Raw genomic sequence first — 25,779 nt, forward strand, 5'->3', positions numbered from 1 at the left:
CGGAACAACTCTGTCTTACAGGCCCTGCGGAAAGAAATCCTGCAGGGCCCTGGTCTCATGAGGCAGAGCGTTCCACCAGGCCGGAGCCAGTGTTGAAAAGGCCCTGGCTCTGGTTGAAGCTAATCTAACTTCCTTAGGGCCCGGGACCACTAGGGTGTTGCTATTTATGGACCTTGAGGCTCTCCGTGGGGCATACTGGGAGAGACGGTCCCGTAGGTACAAGGGTCCTAGGCCGTGAAGGGCTTTAAAGGTCAAAAGCAGCACCTTAAATCTGACCCTGTACTCCACCGGGAGCCAGTGCAGCTGGAAAAGCACTGGGTGAATATGTTCCCATGGCAGAGACCCCATGAGGAGCCTCGCTGCAGCATTCTGCACCCGCTGAAGTTTCTGGGGCAGCTTCAAGGGCAGCCCCGCGTAATTACAGTAGTCAAGCCTGGAGGTGACCGTCGCATGGATCATGCATCACAAATCTAATGCTTGTTGACCTCGTGGATAGGTTATTCACTGTTTTGTTCTAAGCTGCCTCTCCCCCATCTCTTGGGTTTATCAGGTGTTTGGCGTTTTGGAGTCTCCGGTATTTTCCAGAATTTCCCCTGCCTTCAGGCCCGTTATAAAAGGTGAGAAGGAAGAGCTGGCTCACTTGATGGGCGAAAATGGCTCAAGTCCCAAGGTTACCATGATGCAGGTCATCGCTTCCAAAGTTGCCAGTGAGCATCACGCGGAGATGCAGGTACAGTGAATGTGTGAAGGGCCCAGCTCTCACTTTGACTTTCCTTGCACTTGTGGGCAACTCGCATGCCTATTTCTGGCCCTCGTGGCCTATGAAAGTTTTGTTTTGTTATTTACCAAACGAAATTGTAGACCTCATTGACTGGTCCTCAAACAAAAGACCCCTAAGCGATTTAGAAAAAAAACTTGTTAAAAATACCTATAGAAGCAAACCTTTAAAAACAAGTTACATGAAAAAAAAACCTAGCAGTTTTATTAGAGGTGAAAGTAAGTGAGCGAGACTTTGCTAGTAACAATCACTATTTGTTCCCAAGTATTGTGCGGTGAATAATGCGGAAGCCCTGCCTGCAGGCTTGCAACCTAATGGAACTGTAAATCTTGCTAAATCGCCCAAGGCAGTTTGGCGATGGTGCAGGCTTTGCAGAAGAGATCAGGGAGCAAGACTTCAGTGCCCTTCATAGCTTGCTACTCTTCTCCATGCTTTGCAGGAATAGAATAAATTATGTGAAATAAGCAGATATATTTGCATCATTTATACGGGTAGCAGAGTTTAGCTCTTTTCTGAGCCTAGGTGGAACAGAGGGCACACACAAGCCCTGCCTGCATGTTGAAACCTTAATAATTTAAAATTGCCAAACAACAGTTAATTAGCTTGCTTTCGGCACCTGCTAAAAACTTATTTGTTCAGCATGCCTGCCCAGGCATGCAATTTGATTATACATCTGTATCTATGTTCTAAAGCTATTGATTTTGCTTATATTTTGATATAATTTTATGTCAATTTGATTTTATCAGCATTTTCAACCAATATTTTATATTGTCCTGTATCCGGGTTTCCCAAACTTTGTTCCCCAGCTGTTTTTAGACCACAACTCCCATCTTCCCTAGCTAGCTGGACCACAATGGTCAGGGATGATGGGAATTGTAGTCCCCCAAAAACCCCCAAAACAGATGCAGATCTAAGTTTGGGAAACCCTGCTCTACCTAAACCACTAAGAGCCTTTTGTTGAGTTAATCAGTGTATAGATCTTTTCCAATAAATGAAATAAATAAGTGAATATAATCCTGTTGAATCCAAATTTGGCTTACGTCTGAGTAGGCACGTAGGGTTGAATTCAGCATTGCACATTAGCATCATTCCATTGGCTCAAGAATTTTCGCGTGCCAAATCTCCCCTCCCCTCCATCTGTGCACTGTTCTGCACATTCTCCCACCCACCCTAAGCCAGTTCGGAGGGGAAGATCGGGGAGGGGGAAAAGCCCCATTGTGATAGCAGAACTTCTGCCAGCTCATGCTAGCGCAAATAATTACTTGAGTCTTGCCCCATAATGTATGCTTGTTTTCTGTAGACATCCTCAGGCAATGATGGGTTGTATCCAATTGTACACTGCCCTGGGATCTTTTTTAATGAAGGGTGATTTTGAGTTTTTCAAAATAAACCAAACAGACAAATAGCGCCCCTCTGGTTACAGAAGGCTAGTGGATCCAGGTATCAGTTCTCTTCAAGGATTATATATTGGCATAGCATAGCATTTCCTGCTAGGAATTGAGCCATAGCAAATGTTGCCAAAAACAAAATGGCCAAATACTGTGCATTATGGTGAGAGTTTGTATGAACGGTGTGGGATTTCCCCTCCTCTCTCTATTTGCAGTTACCATTGGCATCTCAAGGTGGTCAGAAATGGGTATCGAGATGGGCAAGCCTTGCAGATAGCTATACAGACTCAGGATCTGCTCCTGGAGTTGGGGATGCTCACCTGCAGGGACCCCTCTCTCAGGCTGGCATAGGTAAGTACAGCACCTGGCGTCATTTTCACATTGCCAAAGGACTTTACCTAAAAAGGGACAGGTGACAAGCGCCCCTGGTTCTGTTTCCTCCTTCTGCTGCTGGATGCTCAATGTTCTGTTCTGAAAGGTCTGGAGGCGGCAACATGAGAACGGGCCTTTTCTGCAGTGGCTCCCTGTTTGTGGAATGCTCTCCCCAGGGAGGTTCAGCTGTTGCCTTCATTATATACCTTTAGGCGCCAGGTGAAAACATTCTTCTTCAACCAGACCTTTGGTTGATTGACATCCAATGCCCTTTGTTGGGTGAGGCAATTATTGGTTTGTTTTTGTTCTTATTTTTATTGTGTACAGTGGTACCTTGGTTTTTGAACAGAATGCGTCCAGGAGTCCGTTTGACTCCCGGAACCATTTGAAAACCAAAGTGTGGCTTCCAGTTGGCTGCAGGTGCATTCTGCAGCCAATCAGAAGCTGCGCCGGACGTTCGGCTTCTGAAAATTGTTTGAAAACCAGAACACTCACTTCTGGGTTTTGATCGTTTGGGAACCAATTTGTTCGGGAGCCAAGGCGTTTGGCTTCCAAGGTATGACTGTATTTTGTGTTTTTTGTATTGTAATTTTATGTTGTAAACTGCCCTGAGATCTTTTGATGAAAGGTGGTATATCATCATCATCACCATCATCATCATTACTAAACTTCCTTTTTTGTTGTATTTTCTTTTTTTATATATATTTTTATTGGGGCTTTTTTTAACGTATCATTTCCAACAATCATATAACATGACTTCTTATCTTATACAATGTTTTAGACTTCTGTCAACACCTCTGATTATTTTTCGTTCTTTATCACTTATTCTGCATTTCTTAATTTCTCTATTACTCTTAGTTATTATTAACTAATAATTCTCCTCATAGTCTTTCTTGCAGTATTTCAGATAATCCTCCTTACAAAACTTCTTGCAGTCCTACTAGCGTAATCTGTTCATTACTTTTCAAATAGTTCGTATATTTACTCCAGTCTTCTAAGAATCTCTGATCCCGCAGATTTCGAACCCTTCCTGTTAATTTATCTAGTTCTGCGTAGTCTCAGTAAATGTATTTTCATTCCCCTTAGAAAAGGACTGCGGTCCCAGAGTGGCAGAGTCTGAGAGCTCCCTGGCGTTACGGACGAGGCGTCTTCTTCCTCAGCTCCCTCCTGGTGACAAGCCGGAAAGCCCTACGCCAACCATTTTGATTTGTCCAGAGGCATATTCTGACGTTTCACCAAGGAACGCCGCTAACAGCCACGTAGCAGAAATGTTTGTGGATCCTGCCAGCCGACTGGCGGTTCGGGAAGATTTGGATCCCGATAGCCTTAGTGACGCCAGCAAATCTGACGACGGATTTGGCTTGGAAAAACGCAGGAAGAGCCACAACAGCACCAAAACATTGGAGCAGAACCAGGGAAAGGCGGAAAACGTGAAAGCCAAAAACCACCAGCACACGGTGCCAAAACTTTCAGGTCTGAGAGCTTCCAGCGACCCGCTGTCGACATCTTTCTATATTGGCGACGAGGAAGAGGAAGTTGGGGTTCCTTCGAAACTTCCTTCCAGCATTTCTCCTTCTCAGGCAGAAAAAGAAGAGGCTCTTTTCAAGTGTGGGAAGCCGGCGGCCAAAGGTGTCAGCAATACCTATGTCAGCTCCAACGGGAAAATGGTGATTTCGTTGCACCAGGGGCTTCCGCTTCCGGAGCAAGAAGTCGTGGCTGCGAAAGAAGCGTCATCCTTCGTCCGGCAGGAAAGCTTTACCAAAGAGAAATCGAGCAGCAATGTTCCTCAAAACCGGCTGCCGCATATCTCAAGCCACCCTCTGCTCAAAGATCTCGATGTCACCCGAGCAAATCGCATGGACTATAACCCAGACACCCACCTCCTCCTTAAAGATACAGAAACTGCCCTGGCAGCCCTGGAAGCCAAAATTCTCTGCCAAACCAACCAGCTTGACACCCTGGAGAATTCGCCAGGGCAGTTGGAAGACTCCTTGTCCGGAGAATCTGACGTGGACACGGCTAGCACCGTCAGCTTGGTGAGTGGCAAAAACTTACCCAGCCACTCGCCAAAGGGCAAACCCGTGACAACCTTGCCAAAAGAGAAGCCTTCTTCCACGCCTTCTGCCCAAGATCAGAGTCTTCAACCCAGCGCAAGGGAGAGGCTTTCAGAGAAGCGGAAAACTCTTCCGCTTGAGGCGGGGAGCAAAGGCGAAAACGCGAGACGCTTCCAAGTTAAGCGTAGCCCAGGGACCGGGGGCTCCCTGGACTATACAGATGACGAACGAAGTAGCAGCCTCCCATATCTGCCAGCGAATGAAATCGCCTCATCTGACCATGAGCAATCCACCTCGAGGCCTATCTCCAGGAAGAAGCCCTTCTCGCAGTCCACCAAAGAGGAGCACAGCAAAGTGACGCCCACGGTGCAAAAGATCCAGCAGGTTCTCACCAGGTCCAATAGTTTGTCTACCCCGAGGCCCACCAGAGCCTCCAAACTTCGCCGGGCCCGGCTGGGGGACACCTCGGACAACGAGAGCGCCGATACCGAGAAAGCGACGCCTCACCACGAAGGAACGGTGGCGCCTTCCAAGCAGCCGGCGGAGGCCAAGAAGCTGTCGAGGCTCGACATCCTGGCCATGCCGAGGAAACGGGCGGGGTCTTTCACCGTGCCGAGCGACTCGGAGAGCGCGCCAGCCAGGCCGACATTCTCCGGGCGCAGCGCAGAGTCGTATTATTCTACCCGGAAGCCCCCCGTGTCGGAAGCCAGGAACGCTGCTAGGAAAACGGCGGCGGCAGTCGCTGCTTCGAAGCAGCTTTTCAGCAGGACACGCTCCAGCAGTGTCAAATACTCCTCTTCTTCTAGTGAGTAACTGTGTGTGTGTGTGAAGTGCTTGATCCTGCCATTGCTTGGAGGTAGAGCATCTGTTTTGCATGCAGAAGGTCCCCAGGTTTGATCCCCAGCATCTCCAGGTAGGGCTGGGGGAAAGTCGCCTGTCTGAAACGGCGGAGGCCTGCTGCCTGTCAGTGTAAAAAAGGTAAAGGTAAAGGTACCCCTGCCCGTACGGGCCAGTCTTGACAGACTCTGGGGTTGTGCGCCCATCTCACTTAAGAGGCCAGGGGCCAGCGCTGTCCGGAGACACTTCCGGGTCACGTGGCCAGCGTGACATAGCTGCTCTGGCGAGCCAGAGCCGCACACGGAAACGCCGTTTACCTTCCCGCTGGTAAGCGGTCCCCATTTATCTACTTGCACCCGGAGGTGCTTTCGAACTGCTAGGTTGGCAGGCGCTGGGACCAAGCAGCGGGAGCGCACCCCGCCGCAGGGATTCGAACCGCCGACCTTTCGATTGGCAAGTCCTAGGCGCTGAGGCTTTAACCCACAGCGCCACCTGCGTCCCTGCCTGTCAGTGTAGACACCACTAAACTACATGCACCCAAGAGTCTGACTGCGCAGGGGTTCCCAAACTTGGGCTTCCAGCTGATTCTGGACCACAACTCCCAGGGATTGTGGGAACTGGTAGTCCAAAAACAGCTGGAGACCCAAGTTTGGGAAACCCTGGACTATGCTATCAGGCAACTTCCTATGTTTCCACATGTGTTGTTAGGATTTTTAAATTCCAATTAAAATTCCAATCCAGAAGAAAACAATTTGGAAATAAATCCGCAGCCCTTTGCAACAGATACAGAACCCCGTACTTTTAAAATATTAAGCACTGGGATTTTATGACCCAAAGAGAGTTCCCTTCTCCCTTGGTTTGTATCTGTGGCGAACGTTGGCTGCCATTGCAATGCAGAAGCTCTGATGACCCAACATCTGGTAATTCTGTAGCATAACCCTGCTTGATAGCTTCCTGAATCATCTGGTGGTATAGACAGAAAACACTGAACTAGGGTGGACTCTTGGCTTGTTGCAATACGGTAATTATTATATACTCTCAGTGCCCTTGCTTTGAATTGTTCTGTGACCTCTGAATACTCACTAGCTGCTTGTTCTTACGTCAGACTTGCCTCGTCGCCTGCGGTGAGTACAGACCTTCTCCTGGCAACCAGACAGGGGAACTTGTGGAATTGCAGGAAGGTTAGAGTTTGAAACTTTTCAGCCAGCAATGTTCTAATCAGTCACAAGCATTGCTTAGGCTAGTAAAATACTTCTGGACCAGCAATTTTTGCAGAACTTTCTTTTCACAAGGCTATCTTCAGTAGGTTATTTTTTTTGCTCTACGTAAAGTCAGATCTTCAGAGGAAAATGTTTTGGATGTCTGTTTTGGGTGGGTGGGACGCAATATATGTAATCATTAGGATTATAACTTTTTGACCCCCCCCCCAAAAAAAAACACAATTTCCTGTATCATAAAGGGATGAACTTTTGCTTAGAAACACTGAAAAAGGGACTATTTTTTCTCAGGTAAAAAAAAAAGGGGGGGTCACCCCGAAATGAAAAGTTGGGCTCACCATATATGTAACTGTTACTACTCATATTAGTATTAGCACTTTTAAAAAGTGTATGGAAATTTGTAGAATTTTTACAGCTGCCTGGAACTTCCTAAAACTGTGTTGGCGAATCACTGGAAGCAGGAGCCATCCATGCTCCAGATACCACGAAATAATCAGTGTGCAGAATGTGCAGTCAAAGTGATGCGGGAACATTATGGTGCTTGCAACGAAAACAAAGGCAAACTGCAACCTTGCTTGATTCTAAGCAATAATGTACACTGTACAAAACATTGTACAAGTATTAGAAAGTTTTCAAGCCCTATTCTTCCAGTGTACATGCTATGTATATAACATAATACCGTGTACAGTTACATATACAAATAATGATTTATTGATTTTGGGGTGAGCTTTCTTTTCAAAAGATTTGGAAATGACAGATCATTCCTTTGTTTTTAGGGGAAAGTTCATCTAACTAATCTACAGGAACACGAGGTTGTAAAAAAAGGGTATAACCCTAGTAATCATATGTCTTGTCAGACGTTTGCAAGCCGCAGGAGTCACCCTGCATTAATTCCCCATCCATCTGCATTGAACATGAGGGAAATAGTCCATCTGATGTAGAGCACAGCTGGGGAATGTCTGGCCCTCCAGGTGTTCTCGGGACACAGCTTCAAACAACCCTGTCCATTGGCCATGCTGGCTGAGGCTGATAGGAATGGGACTCCCAACAGCATCCTGCAAACTGACCTCCCCCTCTTCCTAGGAGTTAATTCCTATTACTTTTCATTCAGCACAAGCACAAACTGAGATTGCGGGACGTTCCTTTGACCTGATGCACTCCTAGCGGCTGAGCCCTGGGTGATGCAGTTCCTTTTAATTTATGAGTAGCTGCTGTTTGTTGCTGGATAATGCTTAAGCCGTTCACCACTACAAAGATTTAAACTTTGCAGATGACACTGTGATTTAATGGTGCTGTGTGCATAATAACAAAGCGGGGATTGCAGTGTGCATTGTTGGTACTGCAGAGCTGAAGTGGTTTAATCACCATGACTTCCCTCGAGGAACCCTGCGACTCACCGCCTGCCTGGCGACACCGCCGAGTCGCTTTGCTGAGAGATGACGGCCCATCCTAACCGTGCCTAATCTTGTTCCAAATGAATTGGTTTTTGTCTTCCATTTCCTTTGCCCCAACGGCTAACCGGGTTTTAGTGTCAAATTAACCTTGGGAGTTACTACGCATCAGTATACGACTAACACGACTAACCTACTAATTCCACAGGGGTTATGGACCTTGTGCAGGTGTTATGCTTTGTTCTCGTGTCATATATGGTGCCAGGTGTGGGACACATAAGGGCAGGCCCTGGCGGAAAGGCAGTGCCTGCAAAACCCTTTGGGCAGCACATCCAAAGTACCGACAATTAGCTTGTTTGGGGGCAGTGCAGAAGCGCTTTGCAAGCCCTGTGCTTGTCACTTGGGGAGCACTGAGCATGGGGCTTGCAAAGTGATCCATGCTTGCAAAGCCCCTTTGGGCCAAGCCTCGTCCTTACCTTTCCCATGCCTGATGTCATATAAAATATCAGAGGTGGAGCATGTTGGCTGTGGTTTGGCTGAAACAGCCTTTCGGGCCAAATGGGGAGGGCTGGCGGGCCCAATTTGGCTCATGGGCTGGAGGTTCCCCACTGTTTACACACACACTCAGAGTCTGGGGGAGGAGATTGTGGCCACTTTGCTCCTCGCTGCTTGTCCCATTGTTGAGCTGAGCTATTCCACACTTTGCCTTAGCATGCCTTCCAAAGCCAGGCTTGTGGATTAGCTCTCTCCAGGCTCTCTCAGGGGTAGAACATCTGCTTTGTACACAGGAGATCCTTGGTTCAATCCTGGCATCACCAGGAGAGAACCCTGCCTCAGTTCTTGGAGACTCAGTCGGTGTAGACAATAATGAGCTAGGTAAAGGTAAAGGTACCCCTGCCCATACGGGCCAGTCTTGACAGACTCTGGGGTTGTGCGCCCATCTCACTTAAGAGGCCAGGGGCCAGCGCTGTCCGGAGACACTTCCGGGTCACGTGGCCAGCGTGACATCGCTGCTCTGGCGAGCCAGAGCCGCACACGGAAACGCCGTTTACCTTCCCGCTGGTAAGCGGTCCCTATTTATCTACTTGCACCCGGAGGTGCTTTCGAACTGCTAGGTTGGCAGGCGCTGGGACCGAGCAGCGGGAGCGCACCCCGCCGCAGGGATTCGAACCGCCGACCTTTCGATTGGCAAGTCCTAGGCGCTGAGGCTTTAACCCACAGCGCCACCTGCGTCCCCAATAATGAGCTAGATTGACTCAAATGGTCTGATTCAGTTTAAGGCAGTTTCATATGTTCTTGTGGGCTCTGTGCAGCAGCCGAATGACCAGGGGTGAGCAAAGCGGTCGCAATCACCTCTACCAGAGCCTGTGCAAGAGCACTAAGCCAAGGTTTGGTGTGGTGTGATGTGCAAAACAGACCACAGTGTTCCAGCTTCCCAGTTATGTGTCTTTTTTCTCATGAGCAAATGGATAAGAGAAAAAAAGTCAACGTGGAGAAATGTAAACACCACACTGTTGCTGCAAAAGCACCTGATAATCACTTATCAGAATTGGTGCACTCTGATAAAGCACAATAACTTTGAAGAGCCCCATGCTCTTTTCCGTGGCCTGGGAAAAGAATTTCCAGGGAAACAAAATGAGTGGTTTCTCTCCCCTTGACCAGGGACATCTGTTTTGGGTGTAAAAGGGTGTTGCCTGTAAACTGCAGCCAAATGCGGCATGTAAATGCTGCAGGGCAAACCCAGGGATCTCATGGAAATAATTATGACCATGAACATGATGTGAGCAATCTCCAAATGGGGCTGCCCTTCTGGTTGAAGTTTCCTCTTTCACTTGGCTGAGCTTGTTTACACAGTCAGTAATCCCGAGGCAATTAATACTCATGGAGTTGTTAAATGGTGTGCATGAAGCAAGTCAAAAGTAAGGGAAGATCTCTCTGGAACCACCAGGCCTCTGAATTTGCCACTGTTCTATCTCGAAGCAAATAACCGCATATAGTAACTTAGCATGGCTGTTTCGTTGGGTGTCAAGAGATGCGGCGGGAGTTCAGGGGGAAGGCCCCTAGTTCAGTGGTAGAGCACCTGTTTGGCATGCAGAACGTCCCAGGTTCTATCCGCAGCAAGAGGGCTAGGAAAGACCCCTGTCTCCTGAAGCCCTGAAGAGCAGCTTCCAGTCAGAGTTGACAATAATAGATGGGCCAGTGATCTGGCTTGCTGGAAGGCAGCTTATGACAGTGTTTCCCAACCTTGGGCCTCCAGCTGTTTTTGAACTACAATTCCCATCATCCCTGACCACTGGTCTTGCTAGCTAGGGATGATGGGAGTTGTAGTCCAAAAACAGCTGGAGGCCCAAGGTTGGGAAACACTGGCTTATGATATGTGGAAAGAACCTTCTCCAACGTGGTGCCTTCCTCATATTTTGGGCTACCCCAGCCAGCATTGTGCAAATTTCAATCAGGAGATCTTTTATGGAACAGACTCATAGAATGGTAGAGTTGGAAGTGAACCTCCTGCAATGCAGGAATCTCGGCTAAAGCATCCATGGCAGATGGCCATCCAACCACGCTTGGGAGGTTGTGGATTCTCCTTCCTTGGAGGTTTCTAAGCAGAGGTTGGACGGCTGCCTGTCATGGATGCTTTAGTTGAGATTCCTGCATTGCAGGGGTTGGACCAGATGACCCTTGTGGTCCCTTCCAACTCTGCCATTCTATGACTTTATGATGCCTTCAGTGCTGATGGGAGTTGTTGTCCAAAACATCTGAAGGGTACCAGGTTCAGGAAGGCTTTTTTGGAATGTAAGTAAGCAGGCCGTGAGTGGTATGATGGTGCTCCAGTTTTAGGGACCCTGGCCTAAAAGTGGGGAACCTGCCGAGAAGGGAAATAGCCCAGTGGCGTAGAACATCTGCATTGCATGCAGAAGGTCCTAGGTTCAATTTCTGGGCTCTTCAGTTAGAGCTAGAAGAAACTCCTTGCCAGGAACCCTGCCAGTCAGTGAAGACAACTGTGAGATAGATGGACCAAATGTACTCACTTGTACACATCTTCATCTGTTTATTGGGAGGAAAGTGTATTTGGGTGTACCTGAAGCAAGCAACTCACCCCCTCTACTCCCCACCCTTCATACCATTTGTGCCCATCACTAAATTTGAGAACCACTGGATTAAGGATGACAACACTGGATCTCTGTAAACAGACCAGGGGTTTCCTGAGTGTGTAAACAAGCCGGCTGTTTCTGCTCTCCATCTTGGAAGTCCTTAACCTGTGTGGAAATGAAGTCACCTGAACTGGTGGTTTGCTGAGGGGGGACACCTGGAAGTCTAACCTGCCTGACGGTTCCTCCTGGGGCCTCCTGTGCATTTGGCAATTCAGGACCACACCCCACCCTGGAAAATCCCTCCAGTGGAAGGCGCTTCCATACAGGGATTCACGCGAGGTGCCTTCCACGCAGGAAATTTGTAACATGAACATATACATTTTGCCACCATAGAATTGCAGCAACCTTCTCTGTTGTGACTGGTTAATTTGTGAAAGTGGAGGGCGGGTACAAATGGCCATTTTGCCAAAAAAATTATCACACGTCTGCACCTGATCTGTGGTAAAAAAATTCTCCTTACTATTTGACTGGCTGGTGGAAATAGCCCTCCGCTGTTGCTGAGACCACAGGGTAAGCTCTCTCTCCCTGGTTGTTGTGTGGCTGCCTTTATCTTCCTTGCCTTATTCATGTGCCAGAGAAACAAAACTTTAATGTCTGAATAAGAGAGTGATGGGGCTTCACCCTAGACACCTCCCTCAGTATCACCTGCCCGCTCGGCTTCACCCCTCCAAACGTCCACCAGTCAGGCAGAAATTTGAAGGTGGAGCCAGCTGTCCTCATATAGGTTCCTTGACGGGATCCAAATGGGCATGTGGTATCATATTCTCACTCGTCTCCCTGCTAATGCTCTTAAGGCAGCAGGATCTGGCCAATGGGACCAAGTCTGACAGGTTTGTGGGGGAAGCCTGAGAGGTCCAGGTTAGACCCTCAGGTTGCCCCTATGCTACAAATGAGCTCCTGTCAAGGGAGCCACATATTTTATTATTTATCTGTTTAAGCAACTTATATGCTGCTTAACTGCAGTACAGTGGTGCCTCGCAAGACGAAAAGAATCCGTTCCGCGATTCTCTTCGTCTAGCGGTTTTTTCGTCTTGCGAAGCAAGCCCATTGACAGCTTAGCGGATTAGCGCTATTAGCGGTCTAGCGGCTTTTAGCGATCAGCTGTTAAGCGGCTTATCAGTGGAACAACTGATAAGCGGCTTAGCGGCTTAGGAAAGGGGGGGGGGAAGCGAAAAAAACCCACGGGAACTCGCAAGATTTTTTCGTCTTGCGAAGCAACCCCATAGAGAAATTCGTTTAGCAAAGCGCCTCCAAAACCGAAAACCCTTTCGTCTAGCGGGTTTTCCGTCTTGCGAGGCGTTCGTCTTGCGGGGCACCATTGTACTCCCTTAATCGGTTTGCAAAGGGTGAAAGAAATGAAAACCTGTTAAATCTATAAAATTCCAACGTCAGTTAGAATGCCAGTCAATTAAAGATCAGGTGCAGAAGTGCGATAACGTTATATAGTTGTTGTTTTTTTAAAAAAAAGGTGGCATCTGTATTTGCCCACAGTAAAAATGCAAACAATTCCATCTTTTTATTCCTCCAAAGTTCTCTGCATTTGGTGGGATGCACAGGAGTTTCCTAGTTCACCTTCCTGCTCCTCCTGCTCCTTGGGCTGTTTTTGCATTCACGTTTTTTTGTTTGTTTCTTAACCTTTTGAAGCCCGTCTCAAAAGTCTTTTTCTTTGCCTTCTCTCCTTCCTATTCTTCTTCCCCACCACCACCGCCCGAAACCAATTCATTTCTTATAAGCTTCAAGGCGGCGGCCGCAGGGCTCAGATTACACTTCCACTTCCGAAGAGGAGTATGGCTCAAACCACAGCTCCCCTAAACACAAACGCTCCCATACTTCAACAGCCACCCAGACGCCCAGGACCCGGGGCTCCGGACTGAATAAGCAGAAGCACAGCAACAGCAGGGAGACGGAAGACGAAGACTACGACGATCACGACCCCTACAACTTCATGGCGCAGACGGCGGAGATTGCCGAAATCGCCAGGTGAGGGACGGGTTGCGGCGGCATGTTGAGCCGTTGGAACCTAAACCATTGGTGGCACGCTGTGGGTCAGGTGAGAAGAGAAGGTAGGAATGAAAGGGGGGGGGGAATATTGGTTGTGTAGTGTTATGCAAGGTAGAAAGAGCTGGGCCCAGGGGTTGGCAAACTTTTTCAGCAGGGGGCCGGTCCACTGTCCCTCAGACCTTGTGGGGGGCCAGACTATATCATGAAAAAACTAAAATAAAAAATGAACGAATTCCTATGCACACTGCACATGTTTTATTATATTATTACGGCCACAGACCAGTTCCGGCTCACTTACAATATCAGGAAAATCAAAAAACACAATAGGAATACATTGAATTGCAATTGGGTATGACAGAGACAAATCAGATATAGCGGCAGTTAAAAATATATATTAAATCTTGATCACTGCACATATTGTATTTGAAGTGCACAAAACAGGAAAAAAATACAAATAACCCAGAGATGCATTTTAAATAAAAGGACACAGCATGCAAGAGCAACAGGCAGGCCCCACAAATATCCCAGAGATGCATTTTAAATGGACACAGCCATCCCCCCCTCCCACGACTCTCCCCTCCCTTCTCCACAGCACCGGATAACCCCCGGTGACTGCTTACCTGTGTCTTGTGAGTGGCAGGGGCTGGTGGCGGCAGAGGGATGATGAGCAGCATGTGAAAGGGCTCTGGAGAGGGGCTGCTTTAAATGGCTGCTCAAGCGCCCACGCTGCTGCTGCTGGCACCAACAAAGCCCTGCCCCTTCCTCTCAGCTCTAGGCAGAGTGAGGAGAAGCCAGGAGGAGGGATGGAGGAGGCTCCGCCATGGTGTGTGTGAGGAAGGGGGGGGGGCGGATGGCGCAGCCCGAACGATCAGATCCATTCAGCAATTCCCGGACCATCCACGGGCCGAATCCAGAAGGCAACTGGGCCGGATCCAGTCCCTGGGCCTTAGTTTGCCGACCCAAGAGCTGGGCTCATCTGCACTATGCTGTTCCAAAAGTTGGGTGCCTCCCCCGTTCTTTGCCAAGCTGTGGCAAAAGCCCATGGGGTCCCAGGCTCTGTGGTCCTTTGGAGAATTGAAACACCGCAGAGACTGCTGTAGCTTTAAGAAACATGGTTTATTCACCTATTTACACCTTCAGTCTGCATGGAGGAAGTCCAGATCTTACAGTGCGGTCATTTCAAGAGGGATTTATCTCCCACAGCAGTGCAAACCGCCTCCAGACAGCCTGCCCAAGATGGACACACACACCCTTGTCCTTCTTGCTTCTTCCCAGCAACCCTTGCTCAAAACTCTCTTTTTCTGTCACCTCACACCCAGTTGCCCTGGCCGACTTACAAAGCTCCAGTCTCTGTTCACAGCTAACAGCAGGACAGTTCTCTTGCATTGACAATGGCTCTCAACGGCCCTGTATTGCTTCTTAATGGCCTTCGCTTGGGCAGGTCATTTTGCATATTCTAGCCCAGGAATTCCTCTGTAGTTTGTATTTCGCCCTCCACACCCCAAATCATCAAAATCCTACCATTTATTAATGTCTTGGCTTTAGCCCTGCCCCCCAAATCTATAACAATACATTTAAAGCAGTATCACCCCACTTCTAACAGTCGTGGCTCCCCCCCCCAAAGAATTATGGGAGCTGTAGTTTGTTAAGGGTGCTGAGAGTTGTTAGGAGACCCCTGTTCCTCTCACAGAGCCACAATTCCCAGTGTTTCCTGGAGAGGAATTTGTGGACTCTCCTTCCTTGGAGGTTCTTAAGCAGAGGCTGGATGGCCATCTGTCATGGATGCTTTAGCTGAGATTCCTGCATTGCAGAGGGGTTGGACTAGATGACCCTCGAGGTCCCTTCCAAGTCTACAATTCTAGGATTCTGTGATTGATAACCACTCTGGGAATTGTAGGTCTGGGAGGACAATAGGTTTTGACTCAACCCACTGTGGATATGACAGCAACCATGGTTTTGCCATTCCACTGAACTGGGAAACCATGGTTAATTAGAAGCCTGGTTGCTCATGATGCAAAGGGAGGAATGAAGGGTTTTGTGTGCTTGAGCAAAAGGGCCAGTTCTCCAAACTCTTACTGTCCAAACTATTCATTTGGCACCTTAAGAACTAGCAGATTTATTGTAGCGTAAGCATCAATCTAGGCTGACTCAGTGTAAGGCAACTTTCTTGGTTGCTGCAAGGCTTACTGAGATAATGATAATCCCCCTCAACACTATAATAAGGTTAAGTATTATATTATTAGCATTCTCCTTTTAAAAAATCATATGTGTCAAAAAAAGCGTAGGAAAAGTTCAGGTTGCACAGTTGTTAACGGGGAAGCCTTGTGGGAAGGTTGCGTCACACAATCTTGCCGTTGTAGTTGCTGAATAAATCTGGCGGTCGGCTCATTCTGGTGCGGTACATTGTCTTCTTGATAATGGCACAGCTGGGTGTTTAAGGGATGGCAGCTCTTCAGGAACTTAGGCATTACACAGCTCTCTGTGTTCTATAAATACTTTCTGCTTAAGAAGCCAGCTCTCACAGATTGCAGAAGCTAAGGCTGCATGCTTGCCTGTGATCCGTCTGGCGTCAGGGGCAGAAAGTGCTCTGCCGGATTTTGCAAGAAGGCTGCCCCGTAATTGCAGTCTTTGCCTCCCGCCTCTGCTGCGGCTTCTGAATCAACAGGGAGGCACAGTCTAGAATAGCAAGTGAGGGTTCAAAGGGAAATTAGTCCCCCTTGTTTACACTGGGCTTAATCACGTAATTGAGGACTCAGAAGAAACTGCTTTGGCCCCAGACAAACCTAGCCACTCAATTAGTCATGCAGTTCTGAATATTACTCTATTTTAGCTCACTTGTGCCTTTTTGTTTCCAAGGAAACAGCTGAAAGGTACCGTATTTCTATAACCTTGCATGTTTCTGCGGAATTTTATTCACTGGATAGAAAACAGGACTGCAGACTTCAATCTCTTTAGCTGGTAAATTAATCAACTAAAGTTTTAGCTGATAAATTTTTCAGGAGGCCAGTTTTCATCAGTGAAGCTGAACATTCAGAGCACACTTGCCTAGTTTGTGAGATTATCTTTATTCTGCTTTATTGCACCAATCAGGAATTTTAAAAAGAAAATGTTAACAGTTGACATTTCCATGTAATGATAGGTGATAGTTTTGATCAAATTGTGACTTAACTCAATAGCTTCATTTAGTATCGCAGAAAGGTGTTGGGAAATTCCAATTTATTTACATATCATTGATTAATCAGTCATTTGGTTAGAAACAAACGATGATCAATTAACTCCGCCCCCCCAAAGACAACAGAAGAGATAATGCAAGAACCAGATTTTAATGTATTGTCCCAAGGTAGCAAAATAGATGTTTTGCAATTTCATAATTTAATAAGTGTAACTGCAATTTGTGAAGCTGAGGCTCCAATACTTTGGCCACCTCATGAGAAGAGAAGACTCCCTGGAAAAGACCCTGATGTTGGGAAAGATGGAGGGCACAAGGAGAAGGGGACGACAGAGGACGAGATGGTTGGATAGTGTCTTCGAAGCTACAAACATGAGTCTGACCAAACTGCGGGAGGCAGTGGAAGACAGGAGGGCCTGGCGTGCTCTGGTCCATGGGGTCACGAAGAGTCGGACACGACTAAACGACTAAACAACAACAACAACAACTGCAAAACTAATTTGGGTTGTGCATTTTTCAAGGGCAAGGATCTTTCCCTTTGTGTATGTGAGAGAGTGAGTGAGTGAGAGAGAATTATAGTTTCAGTTTTTTCTTGAGTACAGTGGTACCTCGGGTTAAGTACTTAATCCATTCTGGAGGTCCATTCTTAACCTGAAACTGTTCTTAACCTGAAGCACCACTTTAGCTAATGGGGCTTCCCGCTGCTGCCGTGCCACCGGAGCACGATTTCTGTTCTCATCCTGAAGCAAAGTTCTTAACCTGAAGCACTATTTCTGGGTTAGCGGAGTCTGTAACCTGAAGCGTATGTAACCTGAAGCGTATGTAACCCGAGGTACCACTGTATATCCCCTGTCTAGATAAGATGTAGACAAGAGCATGATGGCTTTGTAGCTGAACGTTCCTCAGTCCTTAAGTTCTCCATGCTGTTCCTCCAGATTGAGCCAGACCTTGGTGAAGGACGTAGCGATCCTTGCTCGAGAGATTCATGACGTTGCTGGAGATGGAGATTCCCAGAGCTCATCGGGAACAGGGCCAAGCACCTCCCACAGTTCTGTGCCTAACACCCCTGCCTCTACCATATCAGCAAGGGAAGAGGTAAGATGGCGGCTTAAGACCTATGCGGTAGTGATTGCAACCAAAATACAAAGGTTAGAGGAAGCTTCATTAGGTCAGAGCAGCGTTTCCCAAACGTGGGTCTCCAGCTGGTTTTGGACTACAATTCCCATCACCCCTGACCACTGGTCCTGCTAGCTAGGGATGATGGGAGTTGTAGTCCAACAACAGCTGGAGACCCAAGTTTGGGAAAAGCTGAGCCAGAGGCTCCCAGTCGACCCCATCCCTGTTTCAGAAATTCTGTACCTGCTAAGGCCCATCTACCTTCCCCTTGATTTCCTCTCCTTCTTGGGAGCAGGGGAAGAAAAACACACGCCACACTCTCAAGCCCTCTCAATTTAGTAAAATTAACTTTAGCGCACCCCACCTATGCCCTTTTTGCTAGTTCTTTCTTTTGCAGCAAAATGAGGTCAAAAGCTGTTGGGACACAAAACCAGTTCTCCCCAAAACGTTTAGTTACAGAGACTCCTGCCGTATTTCCGCAACTCTCTCAGCAGCTTCCAATAATGGGGACCAGGAATAGGGACTGTGATGGGATGCCAGGCGTGGGGTGGTGATAACGGCAGTCCCGTGCCCAGTTCTTCCTCTTCTCCAAGTGATACTTGGTTCCTGAAATGTGTGACCTGTCTTCATCACACCCTGTGTTTCTTCTCCCACTCCTTGTGGCTGGTTACTGGTTGCTGTTAGATTGGGCTAGGAACATGCACAATGCCGTGATGTTACGCCTTGTTCCCAAGTTTCCCCTTTACAAAGAATTCTGATGCTCGATATTGGAAATCTGCTGTATTCAAGGTCAGCTCTCCCCACTGAAAGTCAAGCCTTCATTTTGGGATTTTTGTTAAGTTGTGGGTGAACATATCAGACGACACAGCGATTCTTCAAACAGTTCTTGTTTATTCACAGGCCAGAACAGAACTGAACTGAAGGGTTCAGTCAGCCTACTTATATAGAGCTCCAGTACAACGTAACTGTAACAATTTTCTAAAACTATCCAATCACTGAACGTCACTTTCGATCCCTTATTTGCATAACTATCTACAGTATCCCCCTGCTGGCCCAGGGTGAGAACTTCAGTACATAACAATTTTTATATGACATGGTGCACTCCCCACAAACACACCCCCTTTCTCACTAAGATTCAGTAACTGGGTAGCTTTTCTACATTGCATCCAAGTTTTATACTCCATGATCATTCATTTTGCATGTACATTCATATGTAAAGCTGCAACATGTATCTTTTCAGTTAAGGAGGGAGTAAGAGCTACTTCTTTTTTTTTTTTTTATAATATTTTTATTAAATTTTCACATTTTATAGAGACAAACATACACACACAAAGACAAGGACAACACGTATGAAATTTCATAACCTTACTTTCCTAACCCCAGTTCTTGACCTCCCCCCACCCCCCCTTCATACATCCCAGTTCAATTACATTAACTCAGCAAATTCAAATCTCTCATCCATTGCATATTATTACTATATCTATATATATATGTTTTTTCTTTTTTTCTTTTTTTTTTTAAAATCATTTACTTGGCCAGATTTTACTTATCCAATTTTCTTATAAAACATTAAAACCTTTTCTAAGGTCATCTCGAGTTCCTTCCACGAATTTCCCTTTAATCTTAAAAATAGGTCATAATAATCAAACACAAAAGTCATCAAGATTTAAAAACAAGTTCTCCTCCCCCCCCCCCCAGCCCCGGTTTCTGTCCCTTCCAAATGTCCCCCCATCCATAACAACAGTTTTTAGCCTGGGTTCCTCACATCTGAGGCCTTTAAGTCCTTGTCAGTCTCTCTTTGCCGATCTTGTTGGTAACCCTCCTCATTGGTCCTCAGGTTTCGGGGAAATTTCGGCTCAGTCTCATCAGGATTTCTTCCATCCAAAGTACTTGACACCAGCTGCTGCAGAAGATCAACCAGTCCATACTCAAATAGGAAGCCCCAGTCATATTTCTTATTTCTTTTAAAATCAGGTATTCCAGATGTTCCAGGGGCTTCCTCCCTCCTCTTTCGCATCTTTCGCAGATTTGTAATCCAAGGGTCTTCTTCTTTGTATTCTAACAATGTAGGCTTGTGGTTGGTAGTCTCCATCTGTGCTAGCCCTTGCTCGCTCTCCCCCTGTTCCGAAGTTATCTCTTCTGATTCAGCTGCAGATTTTTCCCCGGTCAAATCCATTGTACCCTCAGCAGAGTCATTTATTTTAGAGTTCAAGGTTATGAGTTGTTTACTCATGACCGTGGTCTGCTCCTCCAGTTTTCCCACAAGAAAAAACATTCTTTCTAGCTCTGCCTGTAGTTTTCCAGCTGCAGCCATTGCAATGTTTCAATGTTTCCCCTAGGGGGATTCTAGTTACTTAGTAATCTTTTCCAATAGTCCTTTACTTTGTTATTTCCCTACTTTACTTCCAACCACTTTAGTTCAAATGTAACAAATTAAGTCCAAAAAGTGTTAAATAATAGAGTTTTTCACTTTCGCTGCCCGTTTGACAGCTCCTTTGACAGCTGTCAAACTCCTCGTTCCTTATTCTCCAGCTCACATAAAAGGACACCCCCGGGTCTGGGGGGGTTCAAACAAAAACTTCTAAAAAATCACTCTTACTCTCCAGCACACATCTTCTTCTGTCAAATTCATGCAAATCTTATCTTTTACAGAACACCAAGGAAAGAACTCTCCACCTTAGTTCTCCGATCTTTGCTTTAAATTTTCTGTAGGCAGGGGGGGTGCGGACTTCCCTTTAGCACATCCCCCGATCGTGCCGAATTCAAGGATAAGCTTTTTAGAGTCCAAATTCCAATCTACTCACGGATTAATTAGAGTCCGAATTTCAGGGAAGAAAGTCAGCGGTCTCCGGCCATGGCTCGCGGCTTCGCTCCACTGCAGTAGCGGTCTACTCACAGCACCACGCCACTCCCCGTACCCTCTCCGCAGCCTTTAAAAAGGCTCTTCGTGGGTCGGGGGGGGCGCTTTAGGTGCCCGCCGAGTCACCAGGTCCGCAGGCTTCCGCGCCTGCGGTTTCTAAGGGTCCCCGCGTCGCCGTCGCGGTGAGACCCGTTTGCAATGGAGCCGATTCCCTCCGGAGCTCGGAGGGAATCCGCCATTACTCGGATCGCGCTAACCCGGAAGCCCGTAAGAGCTACTTCTTTCTGGTTGGACTCTCTGTCATAGTGCCATTATCGTGCATGGCACTTTACAGAGTTCGAGCGAATCGGTCCCTTCCTCCTGGAGTTTATAACCAGAAATTCAACACAGGAGGAAGTGAGAGAGGAGACAGGGAGGGAAGGGGTAACAGACTCCTGTTCTTGAAAACAAAAGTACTAAAACTCTTGGCGCATGTAACTGTGGTTAATAGGGACTGGGGCGAGATCAAGGCATTACATCAATGTTTCATCACCTTCAATGGCTTCTAGCCAATTCAGAGTACAGGGATTAATGTCTAAAGCCCTAAATGGCTTGAGGTCAGGATACCAGAAGGATCGCCTCCCCTGTACATACCTGCCAGGACTATAAGAGCCTCACTGGAGACCCTTTTTCCAGGTTCCCCACCTAGTGAAGTGAGTTGGATGGATACTAGGGATAGGACCTTCTCAGTGGTGGTGCCCTGTTCCTGGAATGCTCTCCCCAGAGAGGTTGGCCTGGAGTTTGCATTGGGAATTTTCAGTGATAGCAGGGAGACCATTTCATGTTTTTAGTTCTTGCAACTACTTTGTTTCCCCCCTGGTCGGTTGTTAGTGTTGTTGCATTGACTTTCTGCTGCTTTGTTCGCTGGTTTTTGCTCATTTTATGTAGGTGCTGCTTTTATATTGATTGTTTTCGTGATTGTATTTAAATTCAATGAAATGCAATTTCTGGACTGCCCAGAGGACATGGTTAACCGGGAGGTATTAAACGTGATTGCTTTGCAACTGAAATCTCTTTCGCTTGCACAGCCCTGCATCTCTCTAATTTGAAACCTCCGTCTGGTGGTTGCCCCCTGCAGTTCCTGAGCAGGAGGAGCCTGTTCTGCCAAGGCAGTTTTGAGAAGAGCAAGACCCAGGAGATGAGAGTTCGAATCTCTACTCAGCCATGAAGCCTGCTCAATGACCTTAGGGTAGAAATATAATCATATGTGTGTACATTGTGTCTTGGCCTCCTCACACTGGACTTAGAACCCCTACTGTAAACCATCGGAAAAGCCTTAGTTCTGTTGTTATGTTCTTCTGGTGGTTGTATATTATGATTTACCAAGGCAGAGCCCGGGGCACTCAGTTGGGAGGGCGATATTTTCCCAACAGAGAATGGGTAACATTGGGTTATTAAATTACTTGCAGATCTTGTCGTTTGAAGCTGCCAAATAACCATTCTCCCTCTTATCTCTCAGTTTCATATGGACTTTTTATTGCCTGTAAGTAAAATATTAATAGAAATAGATTAGTATAGAGAAGTCTTCGTGTGTGTGTGTGTGTGTGTGTGTGTGTGGTGTTTTGTAGACCTGCTGTACTTCCCCACCTTTAAAATCTGGTTGAAATAGCAGTGATTTGCAGGTGGAACGGAAATCCTGTAGCTCCCACTCTCATACAAGCAAGCTTGGCTTAGATGCATGTGGTGGTTTGCAAACTATGGGACTTGATCTTGTGTCTATAAATAAGGATACCTGCTGGAAAGGCTGGAGAACTAAGGTGTTAAAGTTCAGAGGAAAACGCCATTAAAATATGATAACCCCAACCTGAACGTTTTGTTTGTTTGAGCTATAGGTGCAATCCTAATCCCAACTAATGGAGATGGTGCAGCAATTGGGTCTGGATTGAACCCAATGCCGTCCTGTGATGGTGGGTGGGGCCAGCTCAGCCACTTTCCACCCCCATGTTGGGGCTTTTGGCTGGCAGCCCCTAGCAACAGGGAACCTGCCAACAGCACTGGCCCCCCTTCCTGCACATTTGGTGGGCACAATGGGGAATTTTATGCCAGCGGAGTGCCTCTGTGCAATCCAGCCTCCCCAACCTGGCACAAAGTGGGTTTGGATTCCACCCTGGGACCTGAAAGGGGGACACCCCCCGCCCAGAATAAAGGCTGTCTCCTTCCCATCACCAACCCGGAGACAAGAGGTCATGGTTGACGCTGTCAGTCTACTTGGAGTGATATCCCGCTTTATCACTACCCTAAGGGAGTCTCAAAGCGGCCAACAACCTCCTTTCCCTTCCTCCCCCACAACAAACACTCTGTGAGGTGAGTGGGGCTGAGAGACTTCAGAGAAGTATGATTAGCCCAAGGTGTCACCCAGCAGCTGCATGTGGAGGAGTGGGGAAGCGAACCCGGTTCACCAGATTACGAGTCCACCGCTCTTAACCACTACACCACACTGGCTCTTGGGGAGTTGGGGAGATTTGTTCCTCCCTCCCTTAATGCTAGTTTTTAGCAGCACTTCAAGGGCTTTTCTCTGTTGCTTTGGGACATCTGCTAGTGTCTCTCTCTGTGCTCCGGTCCAGTTTTGGTGTCTAAACGCAGCTCTTGAAAAGCAACCAAGAGTCCCTGCCATCTTAAAGCCATACCTTGCACAATTTTCTATTTTCCATAATTTTTCAGAAGGATACCTTAATCTGCATACATTCATGATGATTATTTTTTTCCTGAAGAATACCTTGATTAGTAAATCTTGACTCACCATAGTGTCATTTCCTGTTAAACGATCTTGGGTACCAGGGCTGGGAAGGAGCCACCATCAGTTCAGGAACCTCTGCCAATCAGAACAGACAATTCTGGACAACATGGATCCTAACTCAATAGGAGGCAGTTTTGCATGCTTGAATGCTATGTTTGAACTTTCTATGATAACATTGCCGCTTCTTTGATTTGCCTTTTGCTTTCTCAGTTACATTATTCTGTACTTTTGCCTTTTGGCTCACCCTCTCTGTATATGTGTGTGCAGATTCTGTTGCTCTTATGATCAACATTGATCTCTCTCTTTCTATCTCTTCTTTTTCTTTTTCTTTTTTAAATGCAGATTGCTCATTCATCTTTGCGGGCAGCAATTCCATCTCAGGTGCATTTTCCATCCCACTTATTTCTACTTTTTAAAGCGCTCTTAAAGTTGCTTTTTTTATATAAAAAAACCCCCCTCATTTAAATTAATATGTTTTAAGCTAGGGATGTAGGGTTTTTTTTTTAATTAAAAAAACTATTATTATTTGGCTAATCTTTATGGCATCACCGTTCTCTGCCTTTGTTTTCCTTCCCTGAATTTTCTAGCATTGCATTAATTGCATTTCTTTGATCTGGTTATGTTATATATTTATTAAAGATGAAGTTCAGTTAGGAAAAGATGCAATCGGGAGCCGATTATTCCTCCTCGCTCCTGCCCCAACTTTCCCCACCCGTGCCCCGAGTATGTTTGACACAACATTTACATGGCATGTATGCACTTAGAGTTCTGTTCACCTGTGCCAGGCCTGTGACATATTTGCCCTTTGATTTTTGGGCTTTTCAAAACGCTGGTTTGTGGAAGTAAACTTGATAGCCCCATTCCCAAAGAAAACGTGCCACCCCCTGCCCCAATTTCTGCTTGTTTGGTGGAAGTTCCGAACTGAAAGCCTGCATGCATATAACTGTTTACCCAGGGCTACTTCAAGCCATTTCACTGCATGAAACAAAGGACAATTTCCATATAGAGAAGCTGCCTGGACTGACAGCTGAATTGTACTGAATTGGCCCGAATATAAGCCGTACCTGCAAATAAGCCACACCTTTACAATTTGGCGGCTTGGGGGAGGCTTGGGAGCAGTAGGCGGGCTAGACGCTGTTGCCCCATGCTTCTGGGTTGCTTCCTGGGGGGAGTGGAAGAGAGCTGCACCGCTTTGCCGGTGGCATATGGTTGCGACTATAAGCCGCACTTTAACTTTTCACGATTGGAATTTGGAAAACAAAAGTGCGGCTTATATTCAGGCCAATACGGTACTTCAGCGCTGGGGACTAGATAGTGTCCATCGCTGCACCTAAGCTCTACAGGCCAGATTAGGGCAGACTGTGTGGTCACAGAGCTGTGTCTTTCATCCCCTCACCACATACACACACACTGGCCCCAGCATCTGCCACTTGAGGCAGCTCTACCTAATGGTAGAGCTGGCTGTTTGTATGCGCATAGTTTCCTCCATACGGCTGGCAACCTTGCACAATACGGATCCCAAACTGCTCTGAGGAACCTAGCACTGCACCCATGTAGGCCTCTCGTTCAGACCTCCCACCAAACACGCAGAGATTTGGAGGCAGAGCCTGTGGTCCCTGGGTGCAGCCTCCTTCCCTCTTCTGCATGTTCCTGCATCACAAAATTGTATAGTTGGGAGGGGCCCCAAAGGCCATCCAGTCCAACCCCCTGCAATGCAGTGAAAGTGGGAAGGGCATTTTTTAAAAAAAGGGTAAGGATTGTATGTTACTTGGGTTTATGCACATGGTAACCTAAGCTGATATGCGCTATTAATACATGACAGCAAGCATGTGCAGACTGGGAGCATGCTTGCCTGCCACATGGCTGGCTTCGCCCAGTTCAGCTGTGATGTAGGGATGTGCAGATCAGTTTGTTTTGGTTTCTCTCTGTTTCTCATTTGTCAATTCACTTATCCCCATTTTCACATCAGTTTACATTTTTTTTTAAAAAAAACCACATGAAAATTTGTAGGCTTTTTTGTGTCCCTTTCACCCCATGTACACATTTTTCCTATGCAATTTTGCCTAATATACACTTTTCTTGTTTGCAAGCGCACCCCCCCCCCCAATTTGATGCTCTCTTGTGCACTGATAGAACCATTTTGTCACCTTGCTTTCCCCAATGTACACTTCTTTAAGAAAGCATTTTTTGCTGGTGGGAGAGCTGCACCGCAAAATTCGGTGAACGGCTGGTTGTCACGTTTTGCGTATTTGCGTGGAAAGGGCGAGTTGGGTAGCTCCATGTTAAATTGCGAACTGAACACATTTTTTTACTTCCATCCCTGGAGAGATGCAAACAAACGTAAGAACTGCCTGGAAAACAGGTTAACTGAGCAGTGAGCTGAATAGAAAAAGGTGTGCAGAATGCCTTGTGCTGTTTTGATAGTTTCCCTGTGAAATTTTGACTAAACCTAATGGGGGCCTCGGGAAAAGGCCTCAAGATTTTGGAATGGCTAAGGCTGAAAAGACGCATGACACAGGAATGCTGTTGAAAGTGTCGCTGCATCGATAATCTGTTCTTCCCTACTCAACCTGTGATGGGACACCATCACGTCATGAGTTTTTCTTGCGGTTGTAGCTGGTGTTGTCGAACTGGGGCAGGAAAACAGGCTGTGCGATGTCATCAAGTC

General features: G+C 46.9%; 1 protein-coding gene and 1 long non-coding RNA gene across 8 annotated transcripts in view; one reads left to right on the plus strand and one right to left on the minus strand.

The window, feature by feature from the left end:
- Positions 1-25,779, plus strand: part of CEP170B (centrosomal protein 170B) — a 93,236-nt gene that overhangs the window by 55,381 nt on the left and 12,076 nt on the right. For 4 of the 7 annotated variants that reach the window (XR_013840024.1, XM_079981264.1, XM_079981265.1 and 1 more), the window contains exons 10-16: positions 551-730; positions 2,382-2,517; positions 3,625-5,397; positions 12,923-13,169; positions 17,295-17,454; positions 21,834-21,857; positions 23,454-23,492. Coding sequence is in view for 6 of the 7 variants with exons in the window: in XM_079981264.1 (XP_079837390.1) it covers positions 551-730; positions 2,382-2,517; positions 3,625-5,397; positions 12,923-13,169; positions 17,295-17,454; positions 21,834-21,857; positions 23,454-23,492 (2,559 nt within the window). In the remaining variant the exon portion in view is untranslated. The remainder of the gene's footprint in view (positions 1-550; positions 731-2,381; positions 2,518-3,624; positions 5,398-12,922; positions 13,170-17,294; positions 17,455-21,833; positions 21,858-23,453; positions 23,493-25,779) is intronic. The other 3 variants (XM_079981269.1, XM_079981267.1, XM_079981268.1) reach the window with 3 other exon arrangements.
- On the minus strand, positions 17,351-23,447 carry LOC307208995. The gene is made up of 3 exons (XR_013835285.1): positions 23,115-23,447; positions 21,778-21,855; positions 17,351-17,474 (listed from the first exon to the last, which is right to left on the minus strand). It is a non-coding gene; the product is annotated as an uncharacterized lncRNA (long non-coding RNA).

The sequence above is a fragment of the Podarcis cretensis genome (genome assembly GCF_951804945.1).
Source record: "Podarcis cretensis genome assembly, chromosome: 1".
NCBI lineage: Eukaryota > Metazoa > Chordata > Lepidosauria > Squamata > Lacertidae > Podarcis > Podarcis cretensis.